Source organism: Lepisma saccharinum, chromosome 24, assembly GCF_977018435.1.
Source record: "Lepisma saccharinum chromosome 24, izLepSacc3.1, whole genome shotgun sequence".
NCBI lineage: Eukaryota > Metazoa > Arthropoda > Insecta > Zygentoma > Lepismatidae > Lepisma > Lepisma saccharinum.
Window position 1 is genome coordinate 50,680,263 of NC_139252.1, and position 24,405 is coordinate 50,704,667.

Genomic DNA, 24,405 nt, shown 5'->3' on the forward strand with positions numbered 1-24,405 from the left:
CAGTTCAGGTCAAGGGCCGAAGAGATCGAAGGTCTCTCTCTCTCTCTAAAGTGAATATTTCAGCGGTTTATTAAAACAGAAATAAGCTTCACAGATCAACTGAAAATCAAAGTTTTGAGTGATGATTTAGTTGTGCCCGAACAAAATTTCATGTATGTAGTCCGATAATTTCACGGCATAAAAGAAATAATTTTGTTTAATCCTATTAGGTTCGCACACACACAAATACTTAACTATCATGAAGGGACAGCCGAAAATTTTATGAATGTCGAGAAGAGAAAGCAAGAAGATGTTGCATATGAAGTTATTTTAACGGAAATTGCAGGCTCTACCAGGACCCGAATCAGGGACATTGTTCTCCCAACTGAGCCACCGAGCCACCATTGACTTCGACTGAGTTTGTGCTAAAATGTATAGGCTACATTGTACATGTTATGTGTATGTCAAATTGTAAGATGTTACCAGTTTTATTAACAAGCACAGAAAATAAAGGAGAAAGAAGAAATCTAAGGGGCATTCCCACCGGTTTTGGAGACATTTTTCTTCGGTGGTCAATACGAGCTACCGCTTCGGGGTGACGATGACAGTGGCCTACTAATGGAGATTTCACACCGTGTTGCCTGAGGATTTCACAAGTCGAACGTTGGTTTGTGAGACCTTTTGTGTCGCTACGGTGTGAAACGTTTTTGTTGATTTGCTCGTTCCATACGTCATGCATCGCATATCCCTTCGGTCTGAAATCTACTTAAATCTTGAAGAGCCTAGTCACAAGGATGGAAAATTAGGGCTTTGTTAAGGTTAGGTGCGAAGGCAGGCGAAAGCACCCTAAAGGATAATATTCAAACCTGCAGGAAGAACGCACTTTACCTAAGTCTCGAATACGAAATGATAAAAACTTCTGGTGCGTTGTTTTAAAAAAAAAATGTGTCCGAGATAAAGAATGGCGTACCCAGGATTATCGGTAGGGAGACGGGTTACGAATACTATTTTTGGTAGTCAGTCCTCATTTTGCCATCTTTTCCTGTCTTTGACGTTCCTTTTTTAAGGAATACTGGATCAAATGGGGTTATGACCCCACCAATCCTCCCTTGGGCACGTCACTAGAAATAAATAAGTAAGCATTTGATCATATTGGGAGACGAAACATTAGATGTGTTGGGAACTGAAGGGTTTTCAGAGGCCTGTATATGAACAATTTAGTGGGTTTCGGCTTTTATAAGAGCTGCAAACATGGAAGGACAAGACACAATAGTGGTGTTCAGGCTCAAATCAGAGAAATATTCGAGAACTGTCTGCGTCCACCTCGTAGCCGACAGTTTGATCTTGCATTGTCGAGTGGATTGTCCATCCCGTGCATGGTAACGGCTTCGTAAAAACACTCAGACATCATAGATGTGATGATGCCTGATGAGAAGAAATGGACTAATACACACTCAGATGGTTCTGGCACACAATGTTAATCCATGGAAACAGGGAAGTCGAGTGGTAAAAAACGTGCCAATTTCATGTTCTGATTAAAATGGCAGCCTTAAACAGTGGCAACCATTTAGGGGATAGTTGCTCCCCATTTTTTTGCCTCTTAATCCTAGGCCTTGTCTACCAAGAGAAAGTAAACTTTCCTTGCATCCCCCCCCCCCGGTTTGGAACCCAATCGCCACCTTAAACATACAATTGTGAGATTCTATCTATACCCCTTAAAATATGATGTTCAGCCCCCCCCCGAAAGGAATTCCTGGATACGTGCCTGTCTCTAGCCTTCTTAAACCCGAAGGTTCATGGCTGCAGCAACACAGGCCTTCCATCTGTCCCTATCCTGAGGAAGTTCTATATACTCTTTTCCATCCCTACCGATTTCCCTTAGGTCCATCTCAACGTTGTCCCTCCATCTTCGTCTTGGCCTTCCTACAGGTCTCTTACCATCAGGTTTCCCAACAAGAATCCTGTAAACTCCTCATTCCTCTCCCATTCGTGCCACATGGCCTGCCCACCTAAGTCTTCTTGATTTAATTATTCTAATAATATCTGGACATGAATACAAATTATTTAGTTCTAAATTACGTAACCTTCCCCACTCACCTGTCTCCTCATCTCTTTTAGGTCCAAATATTTTCCTAAGGATCTTATTTTCAAATACTCTCAATTTATGTTCCTCTTTCAATGTAAGGGACCAAGTTTCACACCCATATAATACTACAGGCAAAATTACTGTTTTGTATATTTTAACTTTTAGTTTCTTAGATATTAAATGAGAAGACAAAAGTTTATGAAGAGAGAAGTAACATGCATTTCCCGAATTAAGCCTACTTTTTATTTTCTCTTTAATATAATTTTCATTGGTTAATATTACTCCTAAGTATTTGAATTTGGAAACTGGTTCGAACGAGTTGTTAGCAATAATTAGATTTTGATTATTACCTAACACTTGGTTTCGGCCTGTAAGCATATATTTAGTTTTCTCTTTGTTAACTTCCAAACCTCTCTCTTTAGCAGTTTTGAAAAATATTTTAGCATTATTCTTAATTGTATTTATATCATCCCCTAATAAGTCTACATCATCTGCATAGCCTATGCTAACAACTGAGTCACACCATTTAATTTTAGTCCTTCTTTTGTTTCTTTTACCTTCCTATCAGCATATTCTAAAGCAAAATTAAGAGGAATGGAGATAATGTATCTCCTTCTTTTAACCCATCATGAATTGTAAATTTGTCAGACACATTAATACCTACACGAATTTTACTTTCTGTTTCACTTGTGCATACTTTTATCATACTAACAAGCTTCTTAGGTATTCCAAACTCGACTAATATGTTATATAATTTATCTCTTTTGACCGAATCATATGCTTTTTTGAAATCAATGAATAGCTGACGGGCATTTTGATTATATTCCCACTTTTTTTTCGAGAGTCACTGAGTGATTTCTTTTTTTTTGGGGGGGGGGTGCAAAATTGAATTTTGCGGTGGCGGTAGCATACATGGTTTCATATCGAAACTTCTCAAACGACACTGTAAAGATTCGTGAGAAATCTCCAATACCGCTCTCAAAATCTACCATGCACATGTACAATAATTTACATCTGGATTGCCTCGCTGTTCTTACCAACAAAATATTTCACAATAGTTAGGCTTATTGTAGTCCGATTTCTAAAATTCAAACGTGCTGTAGTAAACAATAGGGTGGCGGACTGGTGATTGCGTAATCTTGTCGGCCTAGCCTTTGTCTTTATTAGCCGATTACAATGGACCAAGAACTTTCTTTACTTGATGTTCAATATTCACAGGAAAAAAATACATGTTCGTTGAACATTGTTGCAGAAGATACAAAACAAACTTTTTTCTCTTTTAATTCATAGTTGCCCTCATATTTTATTTTCAAAAATTCGTGATTATTTTCAAGGCATTCACTCTTAAATATACCGAATTCTGTGCTGTATGGGAATAATAATTCAAATTATTATTATTATTATTGTCGCAGATAATAATAAACTTGCCATTTTTTACCACATAATTTTCCATTATCTTTTCAAAATTCAAGATGGGGTTTAAAGTCGGTATCCTCCCCTTGCGTACGCCACTGATGTTAATATTTGTATGCAGGGGTCCCGGGTTCGAATCCTGGCCTGGGCATGGATGTTTGTAAGTGTCCATTCATCAATTTCATCATATCATCACTCATTCTCATCTTCGCAAATTTAGCCAAAAGTGGCACAAGAAGCGAAGTAAAATAAAGCAATTCAATCAATCAATCAATCAATCATTAATATTTCTATGCGCCACAGATCTTGTATCCCCTGTACGCGCTTCCACGTGAACAGTGAACACGATATCACAGGAAGGAAAGTTCTTGGAGCTTCGACAATGACGTCACATAAGTTTCAAACCGCGAGGGTTGACAAAAGCCTTAGCGCCTTAGCCTTGCAAAAATGGGCTTTCTCAGGCAGAGACCACGACGGAACTTGTCTGCGGGGAGAAGGGACGACTTCTTGCGAAGCATAGAGGACCATGGGACCAGTCGCAGTGTTGCCACAATCTATAAGCACAATTTCCCTTTGCAAGGGGTAAAATTTCCCTTTTTCGCTCATTTTTTCCCTTCATCTAAAGAATTATTATTATTATTATTATTATTAATAATTAAATATTATCGTTGAACCATGTTCGTATCTATAAAATGTTTAACTTTTAAATGCTACGACGCTAGGCGTCCCGGGTTCGAATCCCAGCCTGGGCATGGATGTTTGTGAGTGTCCATTCATAATTTCATCATATCATCACTCATCCCCATCTTCGCAATTAGCCAAAAGTGGCAGAAAAGCGAAGTAAAATAAACCAAATCAATAAGCAATAAAATCAATAACTTTTAAATGTTTTTTTTTTGGAAGATTTAGATTTTATTGCTAAACCAAGCCATTTTTTTCGTCTTGAGATGAAAGCTAAAACCATATGCTAAAACTACATTAAAGTTGGCAACTGAAGATTTTCATCAGTAAAAAGCAAAACACACAAACAGAGATGGATTTAGGGAGGCCAATGCCCCATGTCTTCATCACACCATCGGAAGAAAATGAAAACTATTCTACACTAAATGCTATTCTAGCACAGACAAATTTGTGTGGTTCTACATGTAGTAAGGCGCAGATATGAAGAGTTTGTGTGGAAAATCACATTTTTCCTCTCCATCAAAATTTTTATTTTTTGCGCATGGGTATACATGTTTTATTAAAAAATATATATATATATATAGTACATACATGAGCAAATGTTCCATTGTGGTAAATTTCACATATTAGGTGGAAACTTCTAAAACACAACTAGTTTTTTTATTAACATTTAATCCATTTAGTCTGAGAAGTATTGTTGGCCACTTCTTATTGCCACTCCGCACGGAATTTTTTAACTTGTTTCCGCGGTGTTTTTTCATCTTCCGATAATTCTCCACGACGTTTTCTAATATATTCTGGAGTTGCAGATCGTTTCCTTTGCTCCCCTTGTTCTTCCATCGTCCAAGACGGGCACAGCCTTCCACCAAACACTCGCACACGACGAATACCCATTACCCAATGTCCATTGAAGACTGAAGTAAAGATAATTTGCGACAAAGAGAACTTTATCGTTTGCACATGTAGTGTTTGAGGCAAAATTCAGAGAAAAGCGGGAAGCTTTACAACATAAACAATACCCTCGGACTCCCACTCCCAAAGCCGGGACATTAGGCTGAATGGCCAATGACCTCCTGCCCCAAACGGTAGCCAGATGTGGATCAACCCAAATTCCACCCTTGCTCTCAGAACAAAGTATACGACCAAATAAAATAAAAAATAAGTTCTCATTTTCAAATCTGGAAACTCTTATAATGTTTAATATAATTAATGTTGAGTCTGCCTTAAAATTTCCCTGAAAATTCGCTATTTTTCATCGAATTTCCCTTTTCCCTTAAAATTAGCTCCAAATTTCCCTTCAAAAAGGGAAATTTCCCTTCATGTGGCAACACTGACCAGTCGTCCTTGAGCGAGGGAAAGTTGGGGGAGAGACGAATCCATTGACCATAGTTTGATGTCGTGCGTCAACGATTTCTTTAAAAACAACCCCCAAACTCCGTGCTGTCATTTTCCTGCGTGATGTAGGCTTTCTCTTGGTTGGGAGGGACGCAGGCACGTATCCAGGAATTCCTTTCGGGGGGGGGGGGGGGGGGGGGGCTCAACACCATTTTTAAGGGGTATAGTAAGAACCTCACAATTGTATGTTCAAGACCAGTGGTGGCAATTGGGTTCCAAAAGGGTTGGGGGGGGGGGTGCGGAGGTCGTTGCAAGGAAAGTTTACTTTATCTTGGTAGACAAGGCTTAACATTAAGAGGCCATAATGTTGAGGCAAGAAAATAAGAAATGGGGAGCAACTATCCCTTAAATCGTCGCCACTGTAAGGCTGTCATTTTAATCAGAACGTGAAATTGGAACGTTTCTTACCACTCGACTCCTCTGTTTCCATGTATTAACATTGTGCGCTGGAACTATCTTAGTATGCGTGTTTGTCCATTTCTTCTCAGCAGGCATCAAAACATCTATGGTGTCTTTGAGTGTTTCTACGAAGCTGTTACACATGCACGGGATGGACAATCCATTCGACAATGCGAGATTCAAATTGTGGGCTGCGAACTGGACGCGGACAGCTCTCGAATATTTCTCTCTGATTCGAGCCTGAACACCACTAACGTGTCTTGTCCTCCCATGTTTGCAGCAGCTCTTATAAAAGGCGTAACCCACCAAATTGTTCAGATTCAGGCCTTAGCACTCACAAGTGTTCAAAAATGCCTGTCACAGCTTCCGCTGTCTTGTCATATATCGGCACGAAACAAAGGAAGTCTTCTCGAATACAGGTGGATCACGAAACAATTAATGCACAGTGAAAACCCTTCCGTTCCCAACACATCTAATGTTTCGTCTCCCAGTATGATCAAATGCTTACTCATTTATCTCCAGTGACGTGCCCAAGGGAGGGTTAGTGAGGTCATAACCCCATTTGACCCAGTATTCCTATTTTTTTTATATATTTTTTTTAAAAATAGGAACGTCAAAGACAGGAAGAAAATGGCAAAATCGGGACTAACCACCAAAAATAGTATGCGTAGCCCCTATCCCTTCCGAAAATACTGGGCACGCCTCTCTTTATCTTGGACACATTTTTTAAAATCAACTCACCAGAAGTTTTTATCATTCCGTATTGGAGATTGAAGTAAGATGCGTTCTTCCTGCAGGTTTGGGTATGATCCTTTAGGGTGCTGTCGTCTGCCTGCCTTCACACCTAACCTTAACAAGGCCCTAATTTTCCATCCTTGTGACGTGGATTTTCAAGACTTAGGAAGGTTTCAGACCGAAGGGACACGCGATACATGTCGATTGGAATGGACCAATCAACAGCAACGTTTCACACGGTAGTGACACAAAAGGGCGCACAAATCTAATCTTCAGGCGACACGGTGTGAAATCTCCCTTATTAGGCCAATGTCATTGTCATCTCGAAGTAGTAGCTCTTGTTGACCACAGAAAAAAAATATTTTCAACCGGTGGGAATGCTCCTCAGTTTTCTTCTCTCTCCTATATTTTCTGTGCTTGTTCACTATACAGGCAACACCTTACGATTTGATATACACAGGACATGTACTATGTAGACATTTTAATGAAAAATCGGTTGAAGTCAATGATGGCTACGTGGCTCAGTTGGTAGAGCCCTGATTTGGGTCCTGATAGAGCCTGCAATTTCCGCCTAAAATGTCTACATATGCAACATCTTCCTTTCTCTTCTCGACATTCATAAAATTTTCGGCTGTCTCTTTATGGTAGTTAAGTGTTTGAATGTGTTTCGAACCCAGTAGGCTTAAACAAAAGTATTTTTTTATGCCATGAAATTCTCGGACTGCATATACGAAATTTAGTTCTCGCAAAACTAAATCATCACTCAAAACTTTGATTTTCAGTTGATCTATGCAGCTTATTTCTGTTTTAATAAACCACTCCAATATCTGGTACTGCTGAAATATTCACTTGAGAGAGAGAGAGAGAGAGAGAGAGAGAGAGAGAGAGAGAGAGAGAGAGAGAGAGAGAGAGAGAGAGGCGCAGGCCTTGATCTCTCCGGCCCTCGAACCGAACTAGCACTGCACTGAGGCCCCAGAAGTTCTGCTGTCGTCAAGGTCTTCATTTTCGAATCACTATATCTTATAAAGCAACCAGAGGACGCTGACTGATCTGATCACCAATCGACTGTATGAATTGTCACACTTACCTCTGAAATCTCATTAACCGATTCTTTGTACAGATCAACCGAAAAATTGAATCCGCGGATTTATATCCTCATTATATTCTAGAACGTTCCGCAGATTCGTTAATATTGCCAGTAGTTGACTCCTTCTCTCATTCAAGAACGTACCCTCTCCCGCCTTCCAGACATTAGAAATTACAACGAATCTCCTTACATGTGGCGCTACCTTTGTTGTGCAGCTTCAAAATGCTGACAAGTCTCTTCATAGTGCTCAAGTGCGCTGCGACAACACCGAAAGCGCAAGAAAAGTTTACGTGCAATATTATCAACAACAGGGTTATAGAACATTCTCCGTCTTGTCTCGATAATTATTTCTCCCAAATTATCATCACATTATTCAAGAAGCCAAAATCGTAATTTTATCTAGTGTAAACAAAAAAAATCCTGAAGGGGAGCTCGAGCCTCCTGATTCCCACCTTGGATACGTGCTATTGACAATAATAGGGTGAATAGAACACTCTCCGTCTTGTCTCGATAATTATTTCTCTCAGATTTATAAATTTATTATCTTCACATTATTCAAGACGCCAAAAATCTAATTTTATCTAGTGTAAATTGAAAGATTTCCTGAGGGGGGGGGGGGGCCTCGAGCCACCTCATCTCCACCTTGGATACGTGCAATTAACAATAACAGGGTTTTAAAACATGCTCCGTCTTGCCTCGATAATTATTTCTCTCCTTACATTATTTTTACATTATTCAAGAAGCCAAAAACCTAATTTTATCTAACGTAAACTGAAATATTTCCTGTGTCCCATCTTGGATATGTGGTATTATCAATAACAGGGTTACTGAACATTCTCCGTCTTGCCTCGATAATTATTTCTCTCCTTAAATTATTGTCACATTATTTTATTTCACACCACAAGAAACCAAACCAAAAACCTCATTTTATCTAGTGTAAACCTAAAACTTTCGGATGGGCTCGAGACCCCTACGCCCCCCCTCTGGATACGTGCCTGGAGGGCCGCAATCAATGGTGTGCCCAGGGTTTTCGAAAGGGGTTGCACCTTATTTTTTAGTAGTTCTGCACTATATTTTGACATCCACCAACACCAAGCCCCCTTCCCCATTGGGCACGCGTCTGGAGCTGGACGCATCTCCTTCGGTCGTGGCAAGTGGTCGGTCACCCACCCAGAATCGTGAGGAAATTGAACGAACGAGTAGTGTAACCTGGTCATTAAAACCTACGATAATGACTGGAGTTGGTCGTGCTGACCACACGTCACCCCTTCTACGTAGTACACCCAATTGCCAACCTCACTTTCACGTAATATACCCTGGACCCAGTGACGTGCACTGAGGAGTAGCTAGTCTAGCAGATAGATCAATCAATCTCACGTCTCCAATTATTTTCAAATCACAATATCTATTATCTTGAAGCCTCAGTTCATATGCAACATTTCTTTCCACGCACTTCTCGTCCCTCCATGTGATCAGCTGGCAAGGCTGAATACCCTAGCTGACTCTTCTTCTGCCTGACCAGATCCAGGTATAGACAACTGCCCGAAGCGAAAGGGAAGATTTTTGCCTGTACCTCCCTTGCCCCTTCGCCCCCCGCTCCCATGGTTGAAAGTCCGTGGTTTCAGGCCCTCCAGTCTATCTCCTATAGGACAGATAGGGGATTGGTTTCCCTTCGATTCCTTTGTAATTCCTCTAAAGAACTCAGGGGGAAATTTTCTGCAGTACTTATGTTCTCTGTATTTACACAACCTTTTAAACGTTGTACAATATGTGCGTATGTATAATATGGGATGTAGTTTCATTTGTATATGAATGGGAACGTACTTGTATTATGTGCAGACAAAAATGTTATGGTTTATTTTCTCTTTTCTTCAAATATGGAATATATAATGATTAAATAACAAATATTTGCTCACGTTCTCTCTCTCTCTCTCTCGCTCTCGTTTTAGTAGTGTTTCATTTAAATATACTAATAATTTGGCCTCCAATAAAAGATGGGTAAGCTAAACAGTCATAAATACGGATGTATTAATTTGGGCAAGAAAACTAATTGTTGTTGTTGGTTTGGTTTATTTTACTTCACCTTTCTGCCACATTTGGTTATTGCGAAAATGAGGATGAGTGATGATATAATGAAATTGATGAAGGGACCTCACAAAGAACAATTCAGTCCGGGATTCGAACCCGTGACGAGCGCGCATTCTTGTTCCTATGTGTTGTACTCTGCAGTGAATAATGAAAAAAATTGGAATGTAAAATGTATCCCAGAACTAAAAATACCAAATGAATATTGTTGAAGAGTCTACAAAAAAGTGTGGTTGTTACCTGTTCATCCCCTCTAATATATTGAATTTTTGCCACTTTCCATCACAGTTATAATGTCATTAAATGTGTTTCAATTATTAAGTAATCAAATTATATTATAAAATATACTGTCTTTCATTCAAAATGTAATTGCAAATTGACGAACAATGATTTGCGTAACGGAGGAGGGACAAGAATTAAGAGATATTAAGAAGATAATAGTTTCCTGTATAAAATTCACATATAAATGCTATTACGTGTTTTATTAATATATCTATATACTTCGTGGTTGCTAACGAAAGACGATGAGAAATGGAGAAGAAATAACAAGTCGGTCCAATTCCTGTGTTCTGGGGGTTGCTGGGTTCAGTGTCCTTAGAGATGAGGCTCTTTGTTGTCAGTTCTTTTTGTATGTTCTCGATATTATTCCAGTCATGTATAATCGAATCTCAAACTAATTGGGGGAAATTTCAGGACAAGATCGTTGGTGGGGGAATCCCCCCCGGATTTCGAACCCTGGTTTGGAACATTTATGGTGTTCATTAGATCACATTTTTGCAATCTGTAATTTTAAGGCATTTCAAAGGTAAGTTGACAAGTATTGTCAACCGACCCTGAACATATAGTCAACTCACTCCACATACAGGTTGAATTGACAATTGACACTCTTCAAGAAAATAAAATAAATAACATAAAATAAAAAAGCAATAATTTTACAAGTTTTTAGGAGTATGGTGAATTAAAAATTTATAGTGGTCGAGGAAACTACAAGTATTGCTCACAGGATTACATCAATAGTAGGTATATCGTAATTTTTAAAAGCTGCAAAAATTTAAACATAAAGACATGGTCAACTACGTTTTGATGTTGCTCTTAAAGTAGGGTTACCGTAATATTTTGACCCAAGAACGAGACATTCCAAGGCGGTCACTTTACCCCCTTATGAAAAATTGGTTAGGACTAATTATAAAATTATTGTCATTAATTGTCATTAATTGTCATTAATGTATCATTATAATTATAATATATTATAGTAGCCGCGGTAGCTCAGTCGGTAGTCGCGGAGTGGTTAGCATAGCACGCTACGAAGCCATGGGTCCCAGGTTCGAATCCCGGCTAGGACTTGCATGTTTGAGAGAAACCGAGAATTAAGTGAAAAACTGATATGTATGAATGTTGAGAAAAAGTTTGTGAATGACGAGAGAGACTACCGAATAGGGGTATTCCTTTATTATATATAAAAAAGTCCATATGGCTTCTGACTACCATGCGAGAGGCCCGGGTTCGATCCCCGGTGGGGGATAACCGGGACTTTTTCCACCTGTTCATGAGGCTCCGGCGCTCGCCCAGCGTTGTATAGAGTGGAAACCTGGAGGAAACTCTGGGGGGTAAAGGCGGCCAGGGGTGTGGTGCTGATCACATCACTCCAAGCTTCGGCCGAGATCAAGAAAGTGTGGGGCCCTAACTCCACACCCCCTATACGCATTCATGGCGTGGTGCAAAGCACAGGGGAGCACTTTACCTTTTTTATTATTTATTATAGTATGTATCACATAAATGATACATCATGAACAATATATATGTAAAATATGATCTCTCGTTGTCTAGAGCTATTAATTTTTATAATCCCGGTTTGACTACATAGTGTTTCTGGACACTTCTGATCAACCTTTGATGTTAGTCCTACGCTGAAGTAGACGAGTGCCAGAAGTATTTGCAGAACTCCCTGAAAAAGTTGCATCACTTATCAATATCTAACACGAAACGCGGGATTTGTCTTTTGAATTTCTGTCAAGACACAGGAACTTGGTTTTCAAGCTAACTCCTTGACTTTTATAAAACGGGATAAATAGTGTTTTTTTTTATCGACGGGACAACTGGGACACGCCTATGAAACGGGACTGTCAAAACGAGACGAATGGTCACCCTATCTTAAAGAAATAATTTTATTTCGAGCAAAGTGAGACAAAAATTATGTGAATCACGTTATTCATTTCATTTTCATTTCTTGTGTGGCGGGGGCGAGTAAAGATTGTTGCAGTCAATAAATGATTGTTCCGCCGGTGAAAGAGGTGGCCGCCACCAGTTTGTACTTCAGTTGTGAGTTATCGTCATTTTTTCCTTTTGCTCAGTGCTGCTGAGGGCCTTCATCATTTGGAATTCCAGTGCAAATTACTTGGTTAGGAGAATGAAGTTTCCCGCAGACGGGGAAGGGGCATTTTGCCACATTTTACAACTATGCCAGAGTGCCAACAATTTTCAAGTCATTCTTGTTTGAGACAGTAGTGTGTGCGAATGCGTAGAATCGGAATTATATGAAGAAATTAAATATCTAGGGAACGAAGGAAATTTCGTAAATTTGAATCGGGATTCCGAAAGGCTAGAAGAAAAGGAAAAAAGATATATGTTTTAAAAATTCAGAAGGGTGTCTTCAAAAAACTGTTACTACCTTTAATAACGTTTCAGACTTCGCCACGACTGATAAATTAAAATAATGGCGATGCACTTCAAACCATGGTTGATTTGATTCATTTGTTTTTTTTAATTTTACTTCGCGTTTTGTGCCTCTTGGCTAATTTGCGAAGATGGGGATGAGGGATAAAATTATGAAATTGATGAATGGACATTTACAAACAACCATGCCCGAGCATGGCGTCGCAGCGCGATGTGCTATTCACTTTTTTAAAAAAGGAATACCCCTAATCGGCAGTATTCCCCGTCATTCACACATTTTTCACAATCTTTTACACATGTCAAGTTTCACTGTATTCACATTGGTTCTCGTTATTCGGACAAACACAAACATCCAAGCCCGAGCGGGATTCGAACCCGGGACCCCTAGCATTGCAGCGCGATGAGATAACCACCTTTTCTTTTTTGAAGGAATATCCCTAAGCGGTAGTTTTCGCTGTTTTTCACTTTTATTCACTGTGTTTCATTTCTCATTTTAGCTCAATTTTCATTTCTTATCATCTGGACGGACACAAATACCCATGCCTTACCCGGGACTCGAACCCGGAACCCCTGGTGTTGCAGCGCGCTCTGCTAACCACTCGGCCACGGAGGTCAACCCACTCGGCCACAGGGTCCGACAACCACTCGGCCAAAGGGTCCGGCACTTGAAACCATGGGGTTTAGTGTTAGTGACATGGTCGAAGTCTTACTTTCAATTGATTGATTGATTTGGTGTTTTAAGTCCATTTTATGCACTGTAAGGCTAATCGGGACAGGACCTACAGTTTAAAGTGGGATCCGAACCACTATGTGCCTCCACCGGGTATCGAACCCCGAACCCCTTGATTACAAGGCGACGTTACCATTGCGCCATAGGGGAGGCCTCTTTCAAGTAAATCTGAATAATTTATTGGTATGGTTGTTATTCTGATTTAATGATACACGATGTAGAAAAAACACACACTGTACTCGTTATTTCAACAAGCGAAAATGATATATTTTTTTTTAAAAAAATAGTTTTTTGAGAACTGAATTTAAAAATTCAGGCGCCAGTTGATAATGCCTACATTTTACATTCCCAATTTCGCCTTCAAATAAACACTCAAAGAATCTGTTAACAATTGCATAGGAAAGGCAACCGTACTTTCGAGTAAAAGATTCCGACGAACTTTGCGGTGGCGGAAACGCAGGCATCACCCATCCCATCTCTTCACCCCACCCCTAACAGCGGTGCTTGGAAGGGAACCAGCGAAAAAGAAAGTCCTTGGCTACAGGGCCTTGAATAACGTAGTGTGGAAAACGACCCAAGAAACTGGTTCCCCGAGAAGATGACAAGTAGATGGCAGTTCGATCGACACAGCGGCTAATTTTGTTATGAAAGTAATGCGGCTTAGTTAGTTTTTGGAATATATTGTGTAGATTTGTTTCTCTAGAAAGGCGGTAAGTGAATTGATGGAAACAGTTATATTTGTGGAGTGATTTGCAGTCACGAAATGGTATTAATTTACACAGAAAAGTAACATAAATACGTTTTATGTGCAACGCAACACGAGCATCAACATATCGCATGTGAGGCTGGACGTCAAACGTTGGATTGTGTACACAAGTTTATTTTTGTATACTAATAAAATTGAAATAGTGTCATGAAGGGGAAAAAATGTTTCGTGGCGTACATATTATGAAGTCATTTTCCCGAAATGCAGATATTCGAAAGAATTTAATTTCATATTCCATGGAGTTGAAATAGCCGATTACGATGTACCTTGTCATCTCTATCAACAAATTGCTTTACATTCGTGTCGATTGGTAAGTAGAACTTTGGTGTTAAGGACTGTGCATTTTTACTCGTGACTTGGCTGTAAAATGTCTACCTTGTACTTGATGAAAATAAACCGCAAATTAATTAAATTAATTAATAATAAAATAAATAAATTAATTAATTAAAATAAACTAGTATTGTCTGTGTGAATTTCCATAAAAATAATATTTGTGACAATGACAATATTAATGAACCTTTCAGGATAATGCATACACAATACTAATTCTCGCAGCAATTGTCATGTTACGTGTTACAATCCATACCTATGTTTTCTTCCGTATTGTTAATAAAAAACTCAAGGACAGGTCATGATAGACGGTTCATAATATTCTTTAATATTTTCGCGACTACTGTACCAAATATCATAACAATTTTCTGATGCAAAGAAATGTTACAAAGAAAAGAATCAGACGTTGAAGCAAAAACCCCATTCACTTCCATTATAAGCAGTCGAGCGCTGTACCCCGGTGTCAACACCAGCGCCTCTAGCGGATTTCATTTTCGAGTGGAACCAGCGAGAGAGAGAGCAAAACCATGCCGTTTTCCACACTACGTTATTCTAGGCGCTGTACCTTGGCATTGGTAACAGCCTTGCTGGGATACAAGAGATCTGACCAATAAGGACGTTTGAAACCCACGTGACTGTCACCGAAAGAGCTCTCCCCCCAATTTGTGCTGGAAACAGCAAAAGAAGACGGCCGCGCCATCAATTGGCCACCGACGGAAATGCAATTTTCAAGCGCAGCGAGGTTTAAATGTAGGGTAAGTTTCTATACCCTAACTATTCTATGATACGGCCATGCATTCATTCCCACTAATCATAAACTTGCATTTTTCTCGTCTTCATCTGTTCTTAAGATTTGTAACATCCTTTTAGCAGACGAATTACGTGGCAGGAGCAAATTTGACGCTTATTCTTACTGCTGACACGTGCGTGGCAGCAGCTTCGGCCTTTTAAAATTGCTTTTTAAAAAATTGAGTGGAAATGTCCATTTTACGCGAAACTGAAAAACAAATGGATGAAAATAATAAAGATAAATAATAGTTTTCTTATACGAACATGGAACAACGGTAGGTAATATCGCTACTATTTATTCTTATTATTACTACAACTATTCTGTGATTTCTTAAAGTATGCGAAAATTGGGCGCAAAAGGGAAATTTTGCTTGTTGCAAAGGGAAATTGTGGCATCAGATTGTGGCTACACTGGTTGTTGCTGGTTTGAATTTTCTTATCTTGAACAGCTGAGCTGTATATAAAATATATTGAATTACCCACGGTTATTGTTTTGACATTATATATAGAAAATGTCCAGGGTAATTATACCACTTAAGATATATACAGTGTCAATTTTATTTTATTAAAAGGAAAAATTCTGGGACGAATTGATTTGCGTCATCAAAAGAATCTGTCGAGCGGAGAATAGATTATTCACTTGTAAAATTATTTCTTTTTACGATTAGGTATTAGGTACCCAATGTAATATAACTGGCGGCTCAGTTTCTATACTTTTAATGTGGTGGCTCTTATAAGGGTACAACGCACACATGTACTTAGATATATGTAGTCACAAAATGCTAATATACTTGGCACACACATTCGAACTAAGAGCATGAAACCTCATTTGCCAAGCCTATTTGCTTTCAAGTATACATGAATATGATGGAACAATTGTTATGCACAACAAACTTGGATTTAATATGATCAGAAAGTATTTTGATTACGTACATACAAAACAAGTGTATAATGATATTGAAATTGCACACCAGCTGCATAAAGATGTATTGTCTGCTTTCTTGTACATACATTAACATCATTATTGCTTTGTAGAATTATTTCTCCTGTAGTTTACGACCGTTACAAGCATATAAATGCAGTACAATGAATCTTGTCAATAATGTTACATTGTTGGAAAATAACTGTGAAACAAGCAGTCTTTTTTTTTAACGTTATTACCAAGGTTATTTTTATTTAATGGTTATTACTGTTGTTTTGTGAAAAATATTGTAAGTATGCTGTATATACCTACATATAATTTGGGATTAGTAGGAAATTAACGATTTAGAATCAGTTAATAAGTAGTTAAAAGTAAATATATTGAAAGTTAACATTAATCGAACCAAAATTTAATGGTTTGCAAATGAATAACACACTACATTTAACTACAATTTGGATGAAATACCTATGTGATGTAACAACAGCCCCTGTCATAAGATTTGATAGCAAACTTTTAGCAAGTACTGTAAATGTGTGTAGGAATGTTTTGCTAGACACTATTGAAATAAGATGTCAAAGAATAGGCTACCAATTTATTTAAAATTTCGGTGCTACTATACTATAGGAGTGACACCTATATATCCTTTATTTTGCACTTTTTTACATTGCTAACGTACTATTCTGCATTGCGGAACATTTTTTTAGGTGAAATAATTAATTTGTAACAAAAATAATGTCTATTTCTTACATTTACGAGTACTTACTGTTACTCGTTATTTCGATATAACATGCATTCGCATTAAAATGGATCAATACTACATTCACCAACTTCCACAACGCTACAGAAACTGATTTGCGTAAGTACTTTCTCCTGTAAAAAGTAAGAAATCCGTCACCCCTATAGTAAAGTGTTACCAACATTTGTAACAATGGGGTCTAGGATTCCAAATTTTAAGGCACACACTCATCTCGTTAACCCTAGCAGGACCAAGGTCTGATCTGTTACATGCTGGACTAAGGGTGGCATTTTGTGCCACTTTACTATTCCGCTACATTTGTTAGTTATTTTGCACTACTAGTATGTTTTGTTTAATATAAGTCATAGTTTGTATATTTTTAATGTTTGTTAAATTTATTTTTTTACTTTGAAAAGTAAGTCAGTCATATTTTGTATATTTTTAATGTATGTTAAATATTTTTTATTTGGAAATGTACATCTGCATATTTATTATTAACAATAATAGAATAATACATTATAACATTATAACACATTTCAGTTCTACATTGTCAGTAAATTACAGTTCCTCAGCATTACTCACTATTATTAGAAATTACACAGTTGTCACAGATCTTAACTTTCATGCAGTGTCTTCCACAGACACATTTACCACAGTCATTGCATGAAATTGTAGTTCGTGAGAGTTTGTTTCTTCTTTCTCCATTGGAAATGCAAATGTAACACCTATTTCCTTTTCTCGAAGCAGTTGCATAAGTAGATACAGGCTATGGGATTGTCAACCGTTGACCTAATTTTCCTTTGAAGAACGTTTTCTATTGCCGTACCTGTATTTGCATTCAATCCCTCAATGCTCTTTGCTCTATCTGCTACATGTGGCTCAATCTACTTCAGTTTAAAAATTAAAATGGAGATAAAATTTTCTCTTGAATTTTAGCAAATATGAAAATACACATCTGAATTGACAATAAACAGGATTTTTAATTCAATTACTCAAGGCAGTTTCGATTACCAACACAAAAACTTCAAAAGTGGTACTTTATGCCACACCTTGGTCCTGCTAGGGTTAATACTGGAGCATTTGGAGGAAAGAATTATAATAATAATAAGATGGGGCTAGACTCTACTTTATATCCTAATTGCCTTTTGGTGGTAACCAATGGGAGTTAAGAACACTGCAGGCTCGTCTTTGTGTCCGCGTTGTGAATACGTGTGCTTTGCTCGTTTGCGTTCTGTGTGGTGATTGCTTCTTTGCATTCTCGGTGCGTTGTGCATGTGTATGGTGCATGAAAAAGAACAGGTTCCAAAAACTTGTAGATAGTGTAAAATAAGTTTATCCCCAGTAATAATTTAGGGTAACAGTTTCATAGATCGGAGAGACATTAAAATTGGATATTTTGTGTTTCGCATGGTTCGTACTTACCAATTGTGTATTGCGGAACATAGTTCAAGGTTACATTATGTTTTTTATACGAAAAAGAAAACAACACAATTTTTCACACAGAGAGTAATTTCTTCGACTTCTTTTTTCGCATCCATAACACAGAATATGGCGGGCAAATCTTGACTACCGTAGTGGGCATGCAGTGTTTCCATTCACAGATAGCCCCACGAACAATTTCCGATAAGGTTAGGTTAGGTTTGGTTACGTTAGGCAAGCATAGTAAATAAAAAAGGGGTTTGAAACACTGACAGGGGCTTACGTCATCAAATGTACGCAGCATCCGGTTGTCGTAGGGCAAGCAAATAAAAGCAGTGGCAGTTGTGTGTCGGTGAGATATTTCTCTGGAAAAATACATGATTTCCCGGTTAAATATATTCCATGATGAAAGAAAATACCTTGACGAACATTGTAAACCTTGGAGAAACTCATTTCCGTAAGTAGTTTCTTGTGTAAAATTGAAGAAATGTGTCTCCAATGTATGAAACTGTTACCATAATTTAGTGCATCGCTTGCAGCCAGCCGGCATCTCTTCCGGTAAGTACCTTACATCATCAAAAAATTTCCTCAGTACGTTCAATTATGCATATCTAGACAACATCGGTTTGTATTCATTTCCTCCTCCAGGTAATTTTTCCTCGCTTTGGGATTTACGTTGTTGAATTCCTTATCCAATAAGCTTTCCAACGATATATGACATGTATTCCGTAGAAAAAGGGCTTAAAGTAGAGTCTTACCTAAGATGACTTTTATAATATATTTTTATTCTGTAATTTGTAATGTATGGAATTGCTCTATTTTCTATTATAGCATAGATATATATTTTAACTAATAGAAATATCTACGATCTTTGCTTCTCGGGATATAAACCAGGTGATTTCCTGATAGACTTCGAAGATTTTGAGAGCTAATGTCACTCTCATCTTCATGGATTGAAGTGCAAAAATGTGTCAGAAGTGGGTTTTTATGTATTTAATGTGTTAGTAGTCCGGTGTAGGTGGTGCCAAATGTTGTGCCTCCGATGCCTGTGCTCCCAGTCGACTATTGGTTGGGTCAAGTTTATTAGGTATAATATACTTGTTCCTGTAATTTTTATTATCGTAAGTCTGGTAAATTATTTCATGTTTATGGTCACGGTTCCAATTGTTTTATGATTTCTCCTAGCACAAAGACTAATTATTGTAGCATTTTGGAAATCATTGTCACACGAAATTTGAACCTTGCTTAAAATAATGAGCACTGTTTGGACTCGAAAGAAAGTTATTTATGAAAAAAAAACAACTTGAAAATTACCATACGCACTTCTCATGGACAAGATATTCTCAGTTGACAAGCGACAGTAAATATTGTAGAAGCATGGTAATGAATGTAGAAGTGAATCGGAACCTTAGTAGAATGCATTAAGGGACTTTATGTTAATGCTAAAGGAACCAAACCTAACTTCCCTAACCTAACCACGAAATCATATATTGAACAAAACTTTAAGTAATCGCTAAAACTCCGCAGTATGTGTTATCAGATGCACATTAAAATCGAACCTTGTAAAAATTCCATTTGTAACATGATGAAATTGCAATAAAACAAAAGGAACTTGGGCCTAATTGTTAATTAGGACACAATGACTTCGGAAGTCAGCTTTTCTGGATGAAATTTGTGCACTTAAAACTGAGTAATACACATTCTATAAACATTAATCTCACACTCATTATAATTACATAATACATCCAAAACGTTTTATTTTTAATGAAAGAGAAATTACTGAAATTGTTATAGTTTCATTAACACACTTAACAAACCTTTCCAAAGTAGATTCATATGTAGGGTATCAGAAACAGAAAAGTGTATATTTACATATATTTTTTTTTTCTGAACAGCTGATTGATACGTATTAAGGCTATCATCTCCAGTCACCGCCCTTTCCCAAGGTGAAACTTTTTAACAATGAAGGATGATGAATTGCCAATGTTCAGCTCTACCAATGAAGAAATTGAGTACTGGAGGGAGTTAGCCATGCAGCATCGGAAAGAGTAAGTAGTCCTATTAGTATCTTTAGTATTGCTTCAAACTTTGAAGAGCATGGCATATTCTTTCATGCTTATTGATGTCCATGGTAAAGGTGGATAGTTGGTTTAGATGCATCTGTTTGATCTTCCTGTAAAAAAATACTTAGAATGTGGGCAAATATGTATAATGAAAGGTAACCAAATTTATGCATGTACTTTCTGAGACTGAATATGCTCATTTTAAAAATTTTCTTCACACATTTATTATACTTGAACAAATACATTTGTAAAGACTTTTTTTTTGAAAGTGCTCTTTGCAAACAATAAAAGAAGATAACCGATTGAGTGCATTGCTAGTAGACATCCCTGTTCCCTCCTGTGAATGGGATAAAAATTTTTTTGCAAATTTTTGTCACATTTCGGTTTTATTATCTACAATTTATCGCTATCTACAAGCATGGCACAAATGTTGAAAATCATGTAATCTCAGGATGATGCTTGTGAACCACAGATACATGTATATCATATCTCCTTTTTTGGGGATGGGAGTAAGGGGTGACCTTCTGGCAAGGCACCCAAAAGTGAACTCACTTCACCATAGCGCATCTTGATAACTGCATATTGGTTGACATTGTTTGAACTTTTCCTCAGGGGAGTTCAGATATGAGACATTATAATAAGGAATAACCACTGACCACATTGCCTTCACTGCAGATCACACATTATGATAGTCATGACAGGAAGATTACAGAAGATTGCTCTGTCTAGTCACAATAAATACACTGTAGCAAGAAAAATATTGAGTTTGGGCTTTTCTTTTAAAATTGTCAGAAAATTGGCAACATGTGTTACACTCAGGCCGAGTCTATTTCGAAGGAATGCAGTAACTTCCTCCATAATACAGGGTGGCGACAGACCTGGAAAACCGGGAAAAGTCAGGGAATTTGAGGTGTCAAAAAAAGTCAGGGAAATGTCAGGGAATTTCGTCTTTATTGACATCAAACACTCTTTGGAGGAAAATTGTTATAACTCTGGCACTATGGGAGCAATCTACTTCGGATAACTTTTGTTTTGCAGCTAAAAGATCAGCGCATGCAACCGTGTACAATTTAGAACACCGGACCGAGGAGGGGGGCGTGGGGGGGCACGTCCCCCGAATTTCAATGGGAAAACAAAACTTTGGAGTTTGCCCCCTCTTCTCCCACTATTTTGGGGAGAAGGTGCAAACCTTAGTATTATTTTCAAAGAATGGACATTTCTCAAGAGAACGAAACATGTTTCATGTTCTTGGGAGCCATAAAAGTTGAATAATAAGCCAAAATGTGATTTTTTTTTTTACGAAAAATAGGTAATTTGCATTTTTTGAGGTAAATTGTTATAACTTGGGCACTATGGGAGCAATCTACTTCGGATAAGTTTTGTTTTTCAGATAGAACATCAGAGCATGCAACCGTGTACAATTCAGAACGCCGGAACGAGGAAGGGAGCTTGGGGGCATGATCCCCAAATTTCAATGAAAAAATACATAAAAGTCTGTAGTTTGCCCCTCTTCTCCTGCTATTTTGGGGAGAAGGCGTAAAGCTTAGTATTCTTTTCAAAGAATGGACGTTTCCAAAGAGAACGAAACATGTTTCATGTTGTTGGGTGCCATACAAGTTGAATAATATGCCAAAATGTGAAACTCTGTTTTTTACTAAAAATAGGCAATTTGCATATTGCTCAGAAAATTGTTATAACTCGGTCACTATGGGAACAATCTACTTCGGATAACTTTTGTTTTTCAGATAGAACATCAGAGCATGCAACCGTGTACAATTTAGAACGCCGAACCAAGGAAGGGGGTTTGGAGGGTGGGACCCCCGAATTTCAATGAAAAAAACATAAAAATCTGGAGTTTACCCCCTCTTCTCCCACTATTTGGAAGGAGGCATGGGCGTCCGGAAGGGGGAGGGCACGGGAAATGAAAGTCAACTAAAAATTATATATTTGACACACATAATTTCATTTCAGCCACAATAATATGTGTTAATGAACGAACATGATAAATTCAAATTTAAGCAATGTGTTTTGAGGGAACAACATTATTATTGGGGAAAATGTGGCTTTTTGCCCCCCTGGAAAAAATACCATCCTTACCCCTCCCTGGAAAAAATCCTGCGGACGTCCATGGAAGGAGGCGCAAACTTTAGTATTATTTTCAAAGAATGGACATTTCTCAAGAGATTGAAACATGTTTCATGTTCTTGGGTGCCATGCAAGTTGAATAATAAGCCAAAATGTGATTTTTTTTATGAAAAATAGGTAATTTGGATTTTTCGAGGAAAATTGTTATAACTCGGGCGCTATGGAAACAGTCTACTTCGGATAAGTTTTGTTTTGCAGCTAAAACATCATAGCATGCAACTAAGTACAATTCAGAATGCCAAACCGAGGAAGGGGGGTTTGGGGGCGCGACCACCGAATTTCAATTTAAAAAAACAACATAAAAATCTGGAGTTTGCACCCTCTTTTCCCGCTATTTTAGGGAGAAGGCACAAACCTTAGTATTCTCTTCAAAGAATGGACATTTCCAAAGAGATTGTAGCATGTTTCATGTTCCTGGGTGCCATACAAGTTGAATAATGAGCCAAAATGTGAAACTGTTCGGAAATGTGGCATGGATATGTTGCGGAGAGGGTGGAGTGGGGATGGGGGATATTCATCAATATGAATTTTTTAGGCTTGCTCCACACCTATGTCAGTTTCCACACAAACATAAGAGTATGAAGGTCCAAAAAGCACATCCATTTCGTAATCAGCACCATGATACCTTATGGTATCATCGGGCCAGTATGGCCTTACTCTGATGATACCATATGGTATCATCGGGGGAGTAAAGGTTAAGCTTCTAAATATCACATGAAAAATGCATTGAATTATGATTTTTTCTTGCCCGTATGGAAGTAGTAAGGGGACTTGTCAAGAGATGGAGGGGATAAGAGCGGGTGGCGCCATCCAATAGTTGTCGGACGTCGTAGTAAGGCATTTTGTTGGGCAAACTGAAGGAACATGGAAACAAATAGGTTCCATTGAAGAATACGATTTTTGTCGAATATCGCCACCCGACAAAGTATATCACTACACCATGTGACAGAAATTGCATGGACTGCAACATCCAACAAAAATCGCATGCATAAACAAGAAGAGCTTTAGACTGCAAATATGCTGCTCGAATTTTGTTACTCTTCTGGCTCACTTCAACTTATTTAATGTAGCAGTGCTTACGAAGTTTTTTATCATCATCCTGACTTATTACTGGTTTTGCACAAGTTAACATACGTTTACAATGACATTGCACTATTCTTAGTTATCAAGAAGAATCCAACCAAATGGGATATATATATATTGAATACTATCACGAAAAAGTGAAACATAAATCTGCATTGGCGAACGTTATAAAAATTGGCAAGTGCATGCTCCCAACCTCAAATTTACTGCAACACTAGTATTGCAATGAAATTAACGCCACTCTCTGTCCTGTCTGTTTAAACTCGTGAGAGATGATCATTAATCTCTCACTGAGTAAGGTTAATGTCCAATATTATGAAATAAAATACTAATAATAAATACGTAAATATTTTAATATCATATTTACTCGAATCATTCAATCATAAAAGCAAATCACTTTCTTCAAGAATTGACTTTTCTCTGGCAGCCCATTTATACTGATTTATACGAGGGGTGCCCAGAAAGTAATTTCCAATTAGTAGGGACATTGAATTTTCGCAAATGCCAAAACTGTGAAAAATGGTAATTGCTGTGAAGTTATGTTTAGGAATGTGCAGTGATGTCTGGACACATTTTTTGCCCGTTCGAAATATCATAATAACTCGAATTTGGCATAAAATGCGAATTGTTGGCGTTTTTAGCTATTTTTTTTAAAGAAATGTCCTAAAACAACGAAAAATTCCATTAAATCTAACATTCTTGACTTTTCTAGGCCATGTTTGTGCACATAGAACATGCAAGTTTTCCAACATTTTACTCAAGAGTAAACTATAGAGTTATACGTACATGGAATAATTCCAATCGCCACATTAAATCATGTATTTCCCACGATTTTTTTCAACTTCTATCAAAACCATTTGCATCACAGAGCAAAGTGGCAGGGTTCTAA

General features: G+C 37.9%; 1 protein-coding gene across 5 annotated transcripts in view; it reads left to right on the forward strand.

Annotated features, from left to right (window-relative positions):
* The first annotated feature begins 15,546 nt into the window (after positions 1–15,546).
* LOC145977922 (uncharacterized) overlaps positions 15,547–24,405 on the forward strand; it is a 65,014-nt gene continuing 56,155 nt past the window's right edge. For 3 of the 5 annotated variants that reach the window (XM_083110243.1, XM_083110238.1, XM_083110242.1), the window contains exons 1-2: positions 15,547–15,669; positions 20,121–20,273. In XM_083110243.1, the coding sequence (XP_082966369.1) occupies positions 20,188–20,273 (86 nt within the window). In that variant the 5' untranslated portion in view covers positions 15,547–15,669; positions 20,121–20,187. Of the gene's footprint in view, positions 15,670–15,754; positions 15,888–16,314; positions 16,360–20,120; positions 20,274–24,405 lie in introns of those variants that run through there. The other 2 variants (XM_083110240.1, XM_083110239.1) reach the window with 2 other exon arrangements.